Below are 15,552 nucleotides of genomic sequence, written 5' to 3'. Positions count from 1 at the left end.
TGCACATTGTTTCTGATACAGCAACGTTTCTGATAGGGACCGTGGGCATAAAGCCAGCACACATTTCCGATATTACGTCATATCGGAACGCAAATCTGGATCAGCTCCGTGGTCCCCCTGTTTTTAGAGATTTGGGTACGGAGGAAAGAGAGAGGGGTTTTATTTTCTGACACTTTGTGAGTTCCCTGACACACCGGGGACACAGATGTATGTATAAATTACATTAAAAAGTGCATTTTGTAAGATAGGAGACCTTTAACCTGTTAAAACCTGAGCCTGTTTTTCAGGTTTCAGGCTCGAAAATGACATGCACAGAACAAATGACTATAACTTCACTTCTAAAAGGTTTATATGAATAATTGTTGTTATCAAAGCAAGGTTACATCTGTGAGTTGGATGTAGAAGTGTCAGAATCAATATAGATGTTTCTGTGTCAGAGTAAATTCAGATGGAACATAGCAAAAAAAATGTAAATTCCTATCTCCGCCTAAAGAAAACCCATTACTTATAGTGAAGAGCAACCTTGAATGATGGGTTAGTAGCCTAAAAGATTTAGGAATCCTAAGTATAACATATAATAAGTACCCTGTATCAAGATTGAGGCAAAACAAGTGAAATGTGACCTTTTTAGAGAGGTTTATGTAAATAAAGTCCAGGCAGAATAAGCTTTGGGCACATTTGGGTGCATCTGGTTCCATCAGTGCCATTTGACCTTTTTCCAGGTACCAGACTATAAAAATCATTGGATTACATTGAATCATCACTATAGGTATTCATTCCACCCAAAAAAAATCCAACTTAAAAAAAATATATATATTTGATTTGTTTTGTGTGCGAGTGTGTGTAAGTGTAGGTGTGTGTAGCTGTGTAGGTGTGTGTGTGGGTATGTGTAAGTGTAGCTGTGTGTGTGTGTAGGTGTGTGGGTATGTGTAGGTGTGTAAGTGTAGCTGTGTGGGTATGTGTAGTTGTGTATGTGTAAGTGTAGCTGTGTGTGTATGTAACTGTACCAATGCACTATACAATAAAACCACACTGTAGGTCAGTGTGTGTAGGTGTACTTGCACAATAAAAAAAACTGAAACATAGGTAACATTTGACTCCAACTGGGGCAGATTTATTTCAAACATTTTACCAACACACTATAGGCATGTAAAAACAAACATTTTACCAATGTACTATACAATAAAACCACACTGTAGGTTTGTAAAAACAACAAATATTTACCAACACACTATACAATAAAATCACACTAGGTATGTAAAAACAGTATATATTTTTTAAATAAACACTCGCAAAACGTTATACCTACCTGAACTTTATACCTACCTGAACTTTATACCTACCTAAATGTTCCAGTATTTAGGTCGTGCCACTCCCTGAAACAGTTCTTTTTGACAGTGAAGCACAGAGGGACCTGGCACTTCCTGCAGTACACAGGTGTCTTTACCCTTTTGAGTCCAGCATCTAGGCACCTGCTGCAGTTCTTCCTGACCTTGGTGGCATCTTCCCCATAATACTCGGACATGCATGTGAGTGGTGGAGGAGGGGGTGGAGGTGGTGGAGGTGCAGGGCCTTCAGCAGGGCCTTCAGCAAACTCCAACAATTCTGCAGCAAGCTGCTCCCTGAAAGTCTTCTGGGTGTGTGGCTTTGTCCTGCTGGGGTCACTCCTCATCTTGAACAGCTCCTTGTGGAGAAGGAAGCTGTTCACCACTGCAATGTCCATGAAATGGAAAAAAAAAGTCTTGTACCATTTCATGGTTTTGTGGAGAACGCTGTAGTACCCGATCAAAGCGTCGGACACATCCACGCCGCCGATGCTTTGGTTGTAGTCCACCACAGCGTCAGGAACGGGAACGTTCTTGGCTTGCCACACGCCAGCCTGTTTCACTTTCCGCTGGACCGTCTGACCGCTGAAGGCCTCGTGCACGGTGGGAACACATGGACACTTCACGGGTGTCCATCCACTTCACGAACAGGAGTTTGCCTTTCCTTATCCACCGCAAATCTCCCCTTTTAGCCTTCTTTGGAAGGGCGTTCAACTGAGTTTGTGGAAAACCAACTCGATTTTTCCGAATGGTCCCACAACAGCCAATGTTTTTAGTGGACAAATCCCCAAAGAGGGTGGGGCTGGCGTAAAAGTTGTCCACAAAGAGTGTGTAGCCCCCACCGAGCAGACGGAGGTCGAGTCAGACGGAGAGTAGCAGAGTCCCTTGCCTTCGGTGAACTCACTCTTCCCTGTGTACACAAAAAAAAGGTGTATGCCAGTTGAGGAATCCGCCAGCACAAACAGTTTGTATCCCCACTTTGTTGGCTTGTCTTTCCTGTACTGCTTCATGCTGATGCGGGCCTTGGAAACAACCATCCTTTCATCTATGGAAATCTTCTGATAGGGCTGGAAATGTGATTTGCAGGCAGCAATGATGTCAGTGTACAGGGGCTTGATTTTGAAAAGTCTGTCGTACTCTGCGGTGTTCCTTTTGCGATCGTTTTCCTCGTCTTCTTCAGGGTTGCTCAGGTGCAAAGACCACATGATGGCTTCAAAGCGTTGCCGGGGACATCCTATCAGATGGGAATGAGAAGTAGTACGGCCCATTTCTTCCTCCAGTAGTCCGATCGTTGGTGAACGTAGACGAGGCCTGTGAAAATGATAATGGCCAGGAAAGTGTAAAAATCCCTCGCAGTCAGCACTCACTTTCCAAAGATATTTCTTTCCTGCCTGTAATCTCCTCAGGGCGTGGGCGTTCGTGTTCGCAATGATTATATTAACCACGGCAGTGCTAAAGAAAAGCCTGAAAATGGAGAGGGGAGACCATGCTGCAGTGCTGTCAACGGTTGGGCCTGGGATCCTGGCTGGTATGAACCTCAATGGCTCTGGTCCTTCGGTCTTTCTCCTCTCTGTTGTGCCACCTGAGTTCTTCCTCGGATTGTTCTGGAAGAGGAAGACCCACCTCGGCCACGCTTCCTGGGTTTTAGAGATGTTTTTCCTTTCCTTTTGTATGGCAGCTCTTTGGGTGTCTCAGAATCAGAAGATGATGGCTGAGGAGGGGGAGCAGAAACCCTTCGAGTGGAACGGCCTAGCTGAGTGGAAGCAGACGTTGATGGATGTGAGGGTGGGGATGGCTGAGTGGATGGTCGTAGCTTTGTTGAGGCAGGCTGAGTGGAAGTAGACGGCTGTGGATGTGAGGGTGGGGATGGCTGGGTGGATGGTCGTGGATTTCTTGAGGCAGGCTGAGTGGAAGTAGACGGCTGTGGATGTGAGGGTGGGGATGGCTGGGTGGATGGTCGTGGCATTGTTGAGACAGGCTGAGTGGCAGATGGGGGTCCAGAAGCCATTTCAAACTCCACTGCATCACTGAAAACAAATGTGGAAAAACAAAGAGATTAGATTAATTCACTGGCATATACTTATAGGATAATATTGGACTATAAATGAATAATATTACACCAAATAAATAAGTAAACACATGTATATTCATTCACTGGCCATTCATTTAGAAAATGTAACACCAAAAAGATAAGTAACCAGGGTTGCCAACTTTGGGTACCTGGCTGGAGTGAGATTTTGATATCATGGGTTTAATTACACATATGCAAGGCAAGGCAAGTTTATTTATATAGCACCTTTCAACACAAGGCAATTCAAAGTGCTTTACAAAAAACGAAAGACATTAAGAAAATGGCATTAAAATCAGTCATTAAAAAGAAAAGATAATAAAATAAACATTAAAAGAAAAAATACATGGATAAAAGTTACAGTGCAGTCTAAGATATGAATAGTTCAATTAAAAGCAGCGGCAAAAAAAAAAGAAAAGTCTTTAGCCTGGATTTAAAAGTAGTCAGAGTTGCAGCGGACCTGCAGTTTTCAGGGAGTTTGTTCCAGATATTTGGAGCATAATAACTGAACGCTGCTTTACCATGTTTAGTTCTGACTCTGGGGACAGAAAGCTGACCAGTCCCTGAAGACCTGAGAGATCTGGATGGTTCATAATTTAGCAGTAGGTCAGAAATGTATTTTGGGCCTAAACCATTCAGTGCTTTATAAACCAGCAGCAGTATTTTGAAATCTATTCTTTGACACACAGGAAGCCAGTGTAAAGACTTCAGAACAGGAGTGATGTGATCCACTTTCTTAGTGTTAGTGAGGACTCGAGCAGCGGCGTTCTGAATTAGCTGCAGCTTCCTAATAGATTTTTTAGTGAGACCTGTGAAGACACCATTGCAGTAGTCGAGTCTACTGAAGATAAAAGCATGGACAAGTTTTTCCAAATCCTGCTGTGACATTAGTCTTTTAATCCTAGATATATTCTTTAGGTGATAGTAGGCTGATTTAGTAACAGTTTTAATGTGACTGTTGAAACTCAGGTCAGAGTCCATGACTACACCTAGATTTCTGGCTTTATCTGTTGTTTTGAACATTGCACACTGAAGCTCAGCGCTAATTTTGATACGTTCTGCCTTGGCTCCAAAAACCATTACCTCAGTTTTATCTTTGTTTAATTGGAGAAAGTTCTGACACATCCAGTCATTGATTTGTTCAATGCACTTACTCAGTGTTGAATTGGAGCATAGTCTCCTGGTGAAATTGTTACGTAAATTTGTGTGTCATCTGCATAGCTATGGTAACTTATTTTGTTGTTCTTCATTATCTGAGCCAGTGGTAGCATGTAGATGTTAAAGAGAAGAAGCCCCAAGATGGAGCCTTGAGGTACCCCACATGTCATATTTGTCAACTCAGATGTGTATTTACCTATAGAAACAAAGTTGTTTCTGTCCTTTAAGTAGGATTCAAACCAATTCAGAACTGTTTCCGAAAGTCCCACCCAGTTTTCCAGTCGGTCTAGTAATATGTTGTGGTCAACAGTGTCAAACGCAGCACTGAGATCTAATAATACTAACACTGAAGTTCTGCCACTGTCTGTGTTTAAGTGGATGTCATTGAAGACCTTTACAAGAGCAACTTCAGAGACATTTTTTGTATATATCTGAGATCCATAATATATTGATGAAAAACAGTATAATAGGGGACCTTTAAGTACAAAGTGAAATTACTTATTGTGCAGAATAGCTCTTTACAGAATAAATCATATTACAGTATATCTGCTGATAGTCTTTAATGATTAATGTTGCAGCTGGAAGCTGTGCTTTATGTATTGCCAGCTGACGTAATCCATTATCATGTACTAGTTTATTTTATATATTTTATTTAATTGTCTGAATCTGCAAAGTTACTAGCAACTAAAGCTGTCGAAAAATGTCGATGAGTAAAAAATGTTGTGAAGTATAAAGTAACGTGACATTGAAATACACTGCTCATACTGTATAACCTGGTTTGAAGGTAGAAAAATCACAACATGCATAATACTCCCTTATTGTCCCTTATTAGGCCTTTATTTTGTATGAGGGAAAACTCCAAACTAACAACAAAACAGTAGAAGTAAGTAATATATGATATATATTCTATAAAATGTTTATTGATAAAATAGTTAGGATCATCTGTTTTGACACATCCAGTGAAATGAATAATTGACACCGTAAGGTTTAAATCCAGGGTTATCACCCTGAATGATGGTCCGATTATATGAAGGGAACATTTTACATATATTGTCATATAGCCCAAACCTGCAATGAGCATCCTATATAGAAATAAGTTTTGCAATATAGACACAATGAGGAAGCAAACTAAGTGCAATAAATGAAAAGGGCTTCCGGGAAATTGTAAAGGCATACCTACACTTTGGTTAATAGTTGCAGCTCTAATAGAGTGAGTTATGTATCAGTAGATTGTTGGTATTAAATGGATATTGAAGTGTGTGACTGTGTGAGATACGCTTCTTCAAATATTCCCTTAGATGAATTACCGATAATTGTTGAGGAATTGAATAAGCAACACTATATCTAACTGAATTCAAATCTCTGCTGAATTATTATGTTGGATCAGTAAAATGGCACAATGACACACAATAAACACAACATTTAATTGATTTCAAATTAAGAAGAAACACTTTTTTATTAACCCAACCTCAACAGCAACAAAGTTGAAACATTGTTGTAGGTTTTCCTCAAAAGTCACATGATGACAAATCACAACATTTTCACACCATGACCATAAACAGAAATATAACCTAAGTTACCCACATTCATACAGATGGTTACATTGAAGGAAGAAAGCTATATTGTATAACCACAGTATGAATAGTAATATATAATGGTAATAGTAATTATATTGATTTAGTATTGATAGATTAAAAACAAAGACATACACCCAAAACAATCTTTAATCAAACATGAATACAATTAAAAAGAATATCTAATCAGGTTACCACATTAATTCACACGATGGATATCCTAAACAAACACCACTAAATATTTAAAATCCCTAAATCACACCTAAAATTACATTTCAATTAGCCATAATATGGTATTAAACAGTGATTCTTAATTAAAGCTGATTTAAAATGATCACATTTGCACTTAGATTAGTGTATAATATTAAACAGGGCTCTAAAAATTGCATATATGGCCCAATTGTGCATAATGCATCCTCATTCACTTTTAAGTCGTTAAGTCACATACTCACTTGATCACATTTCTCATCACCTTCAATCAGTGGAGTGCCAGGAAGTGTTTTCTTTATTTTTTCAGGTTTAACTTCCATTTTCCAAAACTTCAGATTCATCAAGGTTCTGTGACGTGAGAGTCGCTCCACACTGCATGTAAATAAAGAAAGACAAGTGTATCAGCATTATCAAGAGCAGAGCTGCAACTATCTTTACTGAAGCATGGTGCTAGTCTACAGTGGAGCTACATTATTAGTAGCTCCACAGAAAAATAGATCCAGCTTCTCACTTCTCACTTTACTTAAAGACGTAACCTTTGTCTTTACTACATATTACAGGCATTTTCCCCCATTTTCTTACATGTACAGACCAAATTATAATAGTAAACTAATTGAGGAAGTAATCGCTACTTAATCAATGATTCAAATAATCATCAAGCAGCAGGCAGGCATAGATGGTTTTAACTCCAGAGGCAAGATTGAAGTGCAATTGAACTGAAATGTTATCCTTGAGCTCTGACGAGATGTAACGAAAGTAATTATTCATCCTTACCTGCTCATGTCCATATACTAATACTCAAACTGTACATATTTTATACTGTACTACTATGATATAATATCACTGCCATTTAATAAAACCTCCTGCCCTATTTAACATTTTTTATTTATTTGACAGTTGTAGTGGAGACAGATATGTTTGTAAAGAGAGTACGGGAATGACTTGCAGTAGGCGGGCCATCTGCTCTTCCAGACTTTCAAATGAAACTAGAGGGTTTTTCTTACCCCCCAAGTGGTCCAGCCAATTAGGAAGCAAACTAAGATTTGTTGTTCAGGACATTTTACTTCGATTTGACAACTAACTACTCGGCTATAGGCAGTTCGATACATTCTATTTTTAATATCTTAGATATACATATTACCTGGATTCAACTGTTCAAAGTGTCCCCTGGCAGCATCCAGACTTTTAGAATCCATTTTTTTGCCGTAAACCCTGAAGAGCGTCTCAGAGAACTGCACTGGGAGAAGCTTGGACACCTGACAAGAATGATAGCAGCATAAATATAATTAAAAAATATATATTATTAATTATATACATAACAGCGGTTTCCCTAAAAAGAAATACACAAAAGCTCACACAAAAAAAGATTAAGATTGTGATTTCCGTCGTCATTGTTGACCTCTTTTCTGGTGATTTTGAATGTTTGGTTAGGGTTTTTCTTGCTGTAGAAGTCCACACTATTGATGGGGTCCTCCGCCCCACTCCCATAGTCCATGGTAGCAGACTAGAAGAGAAGGTTGAGACAGAAGCCTCTTCTTTATTCAAAAGTAAATCAATGGAGATGGCAGTATCTAAAAAAAACACAATTTGAAGATTAGCGAAGCAAAAGTAAGTACACGAAAAACTTACCAAAACGACAAAGTCCTCCTTTGTCAGCCCGTCAGCCTGAACTCCCTGTCGTGGGAATGGGAGAGCTGCAGCCAGTTCCTCTTTCAACTGAGGTATCTCATCCTTAAGTAGGAAGGACAAAGGTTTAGAAGTGAGAGATTACATTTACATTTGCAGATCTTTCCATCGTGATAAAACACAGTAAGAGGAGGTCCACATTAGTTAGGCAGGTAAATACAAATCAAACATAATTGTTTCTCGGTTTTGGCTGTCTATCCAAACTCAAACAAAAAATATGCTCTCACCGGACAACAGGCCTTTTAAAAACAATGTATTAGAATGTATTCTTGATGCAAACCTTTTCCAGTCTATTGGAAACAGAGTGTTTGCAAAAGGATAATGTAAGCTTGCCCAGTTGCTGTCAGGGGTCTGTGTGGCAGTTTATTAAACGTTTATATTGCTTCATAATTTCTGTGTAATCTCTCATTTTAAATGTCAGTTCAGCAGGTCATATCACACAGCAACCGTTTTAATCAGTATTAAAGATTGGTTTGTCACACCCCACACAATGATAAGTTAATGATTTTATCATTGATTATGTCATACTGTTGACATAATTATTAGTCAGGCACCTGACTCACACCTCACCAGATGTTGGCTTTGAGGCGCAGATTTGTTCATTTCCAGATACAATGATGCCATCTCTTTTATTGTTCACTGCGTAGGTCTCTATAAAAACCACCCGGAATAGCTACTGTGAACGCAAGGCTTTTTTTACGCAGTGGATTACTGTGGATGTAGTCTAAGTGTTATGTGACCTCGTACTATGATCTTTCTTGCTCATCTGGCATAGTTTCTCTAAACAACAATTCTAGGATAGTCTGCTTAAAAGCCAGGTATACGAAAAGAGGCAATGTAAAGTGGTAGAGACAACAGAAACAAACAATGTGTTCTTCAACCACAATAGTTGCATTACATTCAGCTCTGTTTTAACAAACTTCACTTTTGTAATAATCAGGGACAAATTCAAAAGGGGACTGAACTGATTTTGCTAAACCTTTGCAAATGAGACAAAAAATATGGACTGTAATCAATCACCAGCAAAGGTTGCCAAGCAAAAAGCGTTACTCAACTTCTGATATTTGTATGTAAAGAAATAAGGTAACATACATACATACATTTGAAGTAAAATAATTAGTGGTAACCGAAGGCGTGTCTGCTCAAACTGAGATAGGATGTAATGAGAGTTGTGTCATGAAACATAAATTAATTAAGGTTTTTTTAAATACATTTTTTAAATACATTAAGAAAATAACTGTCTTTTAAGCAAAAATGAGGTTACGCTTTTGCCCCCTCCTGCCTTAATCTCTTTTGATGAAGAGATGACTCATCTTTTTTCCTGCTGTGCGATCCCTTGAGATTATTGATTACAAATATGTGATGTAATACAGGAACAATACATTACTGCACACCTTGGTTGGGGTTCCTTTATGCTTGATTTCACCCAGAAACCTGTAGTGTTTACGATCGACGATGTTTTTTAGAATCTCCCTTGCCTTTTGGAGAGTATCCTCTGTGGAGTTGAGTATTTTGTAAAATACACAATCTAAAGGACAAACAGGACAGAAGAGCAAGTTAGAAAAAAGAAGGTAAAAACTAAGTCACTGACACTGTAAACTGAGAAGCATAACTCACAACATCTAAGCAGTATACCTTTGTGATAACATTTGTTCTACTTTAATTTGTTCTTAAAAATATGAAAAACACTCCATGACCACATTGCATTTGCTAAACCAAATAGTCTGTTAATATCATCTGTAACCAGAATGGCAAGTTTTTGTTTCTCCGTGAGCTGAAGAGCATTACTTGAATCTAAATTGCCAATGGTTGTGTTTTAACTTAACCTTTACAAAACCAAAAACATAAGTGTAAAGGTGAAGGAAAATATTAAATGGTGAGTTAACCCTATCTGCTCTAATGTGCCTGTTGTCATTAGCATGTCCTTGTTGCATGCCCTGGCCAAACTCGTTACCCTAGTAAGAGCATAAGGTTTTCAGGTGAGTTTATTTTGTTGTTAAACATACTAACAAGATAAAAGGAATACGGTACCACCAAAATGATCATTTCTGCATTAACAGTACTCGCACAGACGAGTAGTTCCCCAGTGCACCTGATTATGCAGTAGTGTTTTAAATAGTACGTTTCCCCCCCAAAGAAGTGTTGGATAAACGAGACATGGAGTATAGTGCATACATTTGTAAACAAATGTTAGATATTGTTATGCTATTTTTACTTAAATTCATCAAGACTTTTCTCGTTTTTTTTAATACTTCATTCACCGTGAGGACCTGCTTGAAAAACAACGTTTTCTACACCATCTTCTTGGATCATAGTGAGGAATTATGTGTGAGAGCCTGTATCTCTAATGGATCAAAAATACATAGTAAGTTTATGAATAATGCTTTTTTTATTGTTAAAAGACAAGCTCACAGCACAAAGTGGTTTCTGCTGACCTGTCAGCTTGGTGTAGGCCTCCATGTCAGCTATGGCTGTGGAGAGGGTGAACATCTCCCCTCCTGAGCCTTTAATCTGGATGTGCTGGTCTGCCTTTAAAAAGGCCTCTGTGATCCTGTATGAAAGTAATATGTTATTACTTTGTGCATATACCATACACAATATTTGATTAAATTAAATTATTAAAATCAGAGTACCAACGTGAGAAGGGAAGATACTCACATATGCTCTATGATCTTAACCACGTTGTGCTGGTAGGCTCTTCTGTGGAGAGAGTACCTCGTGTGGAACAAGTCATAGAGATTGTTCCCCTCCTGTTAACAGAATTATCTATAAGTTACCACAAATAATTTCAATTGATTGCTGTTATAAAATCTGATCAAAAAGCAGATGTTACAAAGTCAGCACCTTGTCTCTAGTGCAGATGTGCTTCTGCCCTTTCACCTTCTGCCCGTCCCCCTTCTGCTCGTCCACGTCACACACCCTGGCAAACTTTATGAAGCGGCCATGGTCAAAGTTGTTCTTGATGCCCAGGTGGTGGCAGTCCCTGATAGGACACAAAGGCAAGACAAGTAAAGAAAATGTGCTTATTACAAAAACTCATGTAAGACACCAGGAGAATGCTACATGTTCTTTAATAACCAGGACTATGTTTCTAAATGTGAATAATTTATTGGTAAAATAATACACATTTGTTTTATTGCATTAGAAAGTGAACTGTTCTAGCTGTTGAACCAAGCCCCACCTGGCAAAGTAGTCAAACTTGTCCACATCAATGCCGTTTCTTTTGTTGGCCACAATCTCATAGAGGAAGGACTTCTCCTCTGGACGGCCTTTATACTGTGGAGGTGACAGCACAGAGTGACTGGCCTTAGACATTGGCTATTGTAGCAATAACAAAGATAATGCTGATATCATTCAATTCAAATTGCATGACTAACTTTCTTTTTTGCTTCCGGGAGTTTAATCATCTCCTTGATGAAGTCCAAGTCTTCGGACAGCTTCAGGCCATATGCCTCCATCATCCCCGGCAGATAGCCATTGGATTCCACCAGGTGGTCGAACATTTCTTCAGAGGCGTCCTCATGCTGCAAGGTACACAAATTCATTGATATATTAGTATGAGAATTCAAAGTGATAAAAATGAACAATGACTCACTGTATAAATAGAAAGGGCCTGGCTTTGCTGAAAACGTGACAGTTTACATTTACCAAATGACAGGTCTGTTGCCAAAACTTGCATAATGACAGGGATCTCTGTAAAGCACACAGACTGGTTTGCACCGCTCCCCCTATACCAGATGTTTAACCACTCTCACTCTTCTCATACATGTTTAAGTTATTGCTGATATGTAACACAGCTGTAATGGTTATTGAAACTGAATAAGTCAGAATGACATCCATTAATATCCAATAAATGTGAGGCGTGTCATTATTCGTAAGCCAATACATTGTGCAATCAATATGTGTATATATATTTCATGTTGATAAGATAAATTGATTATGTTGTCTATTTTTACTTTTATTAAACTGAAACATCTGAATTAAGAGTATATGAATATATATATATGAACCTTTCAAGAAGTTCCTGGAAGAAAGCAGACAAAGGTAGTTATAATATCCTTTGAGAGAGTACCCTGCATGTGTCTCATAATACCATGAATGCCACAACTAATTGTGCTTAAAGGAATAGTGCATCATTTTGGAAAGGATTATGCTTTATTGCTTTTGACTGAAAAAAGCAACAAAATACAACTAATTAATTAAAGGCAATGCCGCATTGAATGTCAAATATTGCATGTGTAATAAGATACGATAATTCTTTATTGTCAGATCAAATCTGAAATTTTTCCTGCATCATAGCAGCTCCATTTGCAACATCAAACAGGGACAAATATTAAGACACAATACAAGGAAACAAACATTTAACATAACAATCACTGAAGAGAAAACATGCTTAAGACCCTCAAGCGCACATTTGTCCTGGGATTGAGCTCTGTATTTAATTAGAGGATGGACTGGTGCACAAAGGAGTGCTTCAGTCTAACTTTATTAAATCGTGGGACCCTGTACCTCCGACTTGATGGTAACAATTCATATTTACTGTTCAGGACATGTTGGGGATCAGAGAAGTTGATGGACAGCCTCACTACGGTATTATGGTTGATTGATAGAATTCCTCACTGGGGTGACCTACAATCTTTGAGAAGATTTTCAACTGGTGGAGCAGTTTTGACTTTAAGGCAGAAGACAAACACTTGTACCATGTAGTATTGCAATACGGTAGAACAGTCAAAATCACAGATTGAAAAAACATGATCAGATCATGACATGCTGGCTGTGTTTTATAAATGTGTTTTATTTCTGTTGTTGGGTATAAAGTCACACAATACAGACAATAGGAAAAATAACTGCTCACCTTCCAGGTTCTCATTTTTTCACCTAGTGAACCAGATGGGCGTGTTGCTTTGGGGATGAACATTTGATCAAACAGATGGGAAAAGGGTCCATGTCCTATATACGGAGAAATATAAATATTTTTAAGCAAATGGTGCTGGCTATAAAACAAACTGAAGTGAGCCGTTTTAACATTCTATAAATATATATTGCATTTTAGATTTTAGATTATTCTCTGTTCACAGTGTATGTGAGAAAAACTTAAATAACTAAACAGGTAATACAGGGTAAGAAATTGTTATATATGAATATGAATGAATTATTCATATTAAAGAGTAAGGTGTGTATCACTCACCCAGGTCATGGCATAGCCCAGCGATCTGAACACAAAGGATGTCTCTGTCATTGATGTTGAGATCTGGCTGCTTTTCCTTCAGAGCTTTCACAAGCTCACCTGCTAAGTGCCCCACCCTTCACCAAAGCATAGAGCACACAACAATACAAAGTCATCACACAATTACCACTTGAGTGTCCTTCTGCAAAACAGGATATTCAATTTGTTTTAAACTGTTTATTAGGTGCTGCCATAAATACAGTCCATTTACAGCAAACAAGTCTTCACTTAATATTGATTTTGGATAACATTAACACACATTGGACATACCCAATTGAGTGTTCAAAGCGGTTGTGGGAGGCTCCAGGATAAACAAAATAGCCCACCCCCAGCTGCTTGATGTATCTTAATCTCTGGAACTGAGGCATGTCAATGATTTTGACAAGAACAGGGTGCAACTCCATATGTCCGTGGATTGGATCATTAAACACCTAACAGAATACGTACAACAAAAAAAGCTCAATTTCTTCTGAAGGCCCTGAACATGTAATGTGAAGCAATAAATAAAACAAAATATGATATCACCTTGTGAGCTGCTGGCCAGATCTTCAAGATACTGTCCAAGATTTTCTGACGATCCTCAAGTGGACTAAAGAAATCGTGAAAAAAGAGCATAGTAGATTATAAATTAAAAGTCAAGCCAGGGGGAAGTTGTTGCACCAAATGAGTGCCACTGCTTCAGGAACATTCGCAACACACTTCCTTCTTTTCAGGATGTTATATATTTGTTTTAATTGCAACCTGGTTTGACAAGGAATGATACTCACTCTATGCCCATCTCAGTCAGAACACCATCATTGAGCTCCCGCAGCTTGATAACAGACATTTCTGGGTAAAAGAAGATGCAGTGAATTACAGTCCTGTATCACATTTTAGTTTTTTATGACAAGTTTATAAACTAAGTTGAATTTAAAAAAACAAAAGCATTTATTTATCATCAGCTTATTCAATTAGGCCAACGATGATATAAAACCTAACCATCAATTTAAATGACCAAACCAGAAACTTACTTCTAAATGTTTCGTCCCACTTTCCAAGTCCTTCTTCTTTCAGTATCTTACACATAGAGTCCCCGCTCATTTCCCCATCGTTTTCTGACGCCATTGACAATGTTTTCTGTGTCTAACTAACGATAGAAGACACAAATGATGTCGCTCCCTAAAACAGCTGATCATGAAACGTCTGGACAAATATGCTCAGGCTTTGAGAAGTATCTGGCTTTTATGTCTCTACCACACCCATCCGATTGGTCACTGCCAATAAGGAGGAAGTATTTTGTGATAACTATACAACCAACAGGACTGTGTGTGTGTGTGTGTGTGTGTGTGTGTGTGTGTGTGTGTGTGTGTGTGTGTGTGTGTGTGTGTGTGTGTGTGTGTGTGTGTGTGTGTGTGTGTGTGTGTGTGTGTGTGTGTGTGTGTGTGTGTGTGTGTGTGTGTGTGTGTGTGTGTGTGTGTGTGTGTGTGTGTGTGTGTGTGTGTGTGTGTGTGTGTGTGGTGTGTGTGTGTGTGTGTGTGGTGTGTGTGTGTGTGTTGTGTTGTAGAAATGTTTGAACATTTAAAGTAAAATGCTTCAATCTGGTGCACTTTAAGCACACAATTACTAGAGACTAGACTCTAAACACCCATATGAAAAAGATCGGTTTACATTTTAATAACCAAATATGTGAACATAACCAATAACCTACTACAGCCAATAACAAATAAATGTAACTTATTTTATTTGTGTTGTTCATTCATATCTTATTTGACCTATAGTTAAAATGTATTTATGCATATTTTTATATTTCTCAAGTTTTAAATGATATTTTTGGTTTACTGTCCTATAGTATACATTGAAATGATTTTAAACCTGTTTATCCACATAATTATAAAGGAGTGCCTTGGAAATATTTGTTTACATAAATTGCATTTATCTCTCTTGCTCGTTCCCACGCCCACTTTGGCTGTGAGCTGCGGGCGCCTGATAAGCCAACACCCCCCACTTTCATCACTTACAGCAACCATCGTACAGGGCAAATGAAAAGTGTAACCGGGGTGAAAAGGGTGTTACCTTTACTTAATTATGAATGTTGTTACATCAAGGCTAAAAATTGGGATGAGCGCAAACAGTCAAAAATAACACAGAATTTGGTGATGATTAAATAGTTTACAGTGAGATTTACTCCCATACTTTTGGCCATACTCAAGCAGCCCTACAAATGAATTGAGATTTCCAGACAAATGTTCTTTAGCAAGTGGGCAGAGCAGTGTTGATTTAAAAAAGCAATTTGAAGGTTGGATATTTGTAAATCTTTTTTTGTGT

General features: G+C 38.4%; 1 protein-coding gene across 3 annotated transcripts; it reads right to left on the bottom strand.

Moving 5' to 3' along the window:
• Positions 1–5,972: 5,972 nt before the first annotated feature.
• On the bottom strand, positions 5,973–14,476 carry LOC117540737 (deoxynucleoside triphosphate triphosphohydrolase SAMHD1-like). Of its 3 annotated transcripts, XM_034207543.1 has the most exons (17): positions 14,259–14,476; positions 14,016–14,076; positions 13,774–13,837; positions 13,519–13,679; positions 13,210–13,325; positions 12,877–12,971; positions 11,399–11,545; positions 11,203–11,297; positions 10,917–11,004; positions 10,866–10,886; positions 10,680–10,771; positions 10,457–10,572; positions 9,416–9,549; positions 7,965–8,066; positions 7,735–7,839; positions 7,477–7,591; positions 5,973–6,707 (listed from the first exon to the last, which is right to left on the bottom strand). In XM_034207543.1, exons 1-17 carry the CDS (start codon positions 14,350–14,352, stop codon positions 6,676–6,678), a joined length of 1,638 nt encoding a protein of 545 aa, XP_034063434.1. In that variant the 5' UTR covers positions 14,353–14,476; the 3' UTR covers positions 5,973–6,675. The 3 variants fall into 3 exon arrangements, 2 of the variants coding, with proteins under 2 accessions (XP_034063434.1, XP_034063433.1); XR_004568210.1 differs by having other exon boundaries at positions 7,692–7,839; positions 10,866–11,004; XM_034207542.1 differs by having other exon boundaries at positions 10,866–11,004.
• Positions 14,477–15,552: the final 1,076 nt, after the last annotated feature.

Source organism: Gymnodraco acuticeps, unplaced genomic scaffold (genome assembly GCF_902827175.1).
Source record: "Gymnodraco acuticeps unplaced genomic scaffold, fGymAcu1.1, whole genome shotgun sequence".
Classification (NCBI taxonomy): Eukaryota; Metazoa; Chordata; class Actinopteri; order Perciformes; family Bathydraconidae; genus Gymnodraco; species Gymnodraco acuticeps.
This window is presented reverse-complemented; position numbering and strand designations above follow the sequence as displayed.

What these genes read in the sequence shown, in the direction of transcription:
- LOC117540737 (XM_034207542.1), bottom strand. Translation starts at nt 14,352, where the DNA reads ATGGCGTCAGAAAACGATGGGGAAATGAGCGGGGACTCTATGTGTAAG. An exon ending in GTGGGACGAAACATTTAGAA is followed by an intron (nt 14,077 to 14,258) that starts GTAAGTTTCTGG and finishes TCTTTTACCCAG; the next exon opens with AAATGTCTGTTATCAAGCTG. An exon ending in TCTGGCCAGCAGCTCACAAG is followed by an intron (nt 13,680 to 13,773) that starts GTGATATCATAT and finishes GTATTCTGTTAG; the next exon opens with GTGTTTAATGATCCAATCCA.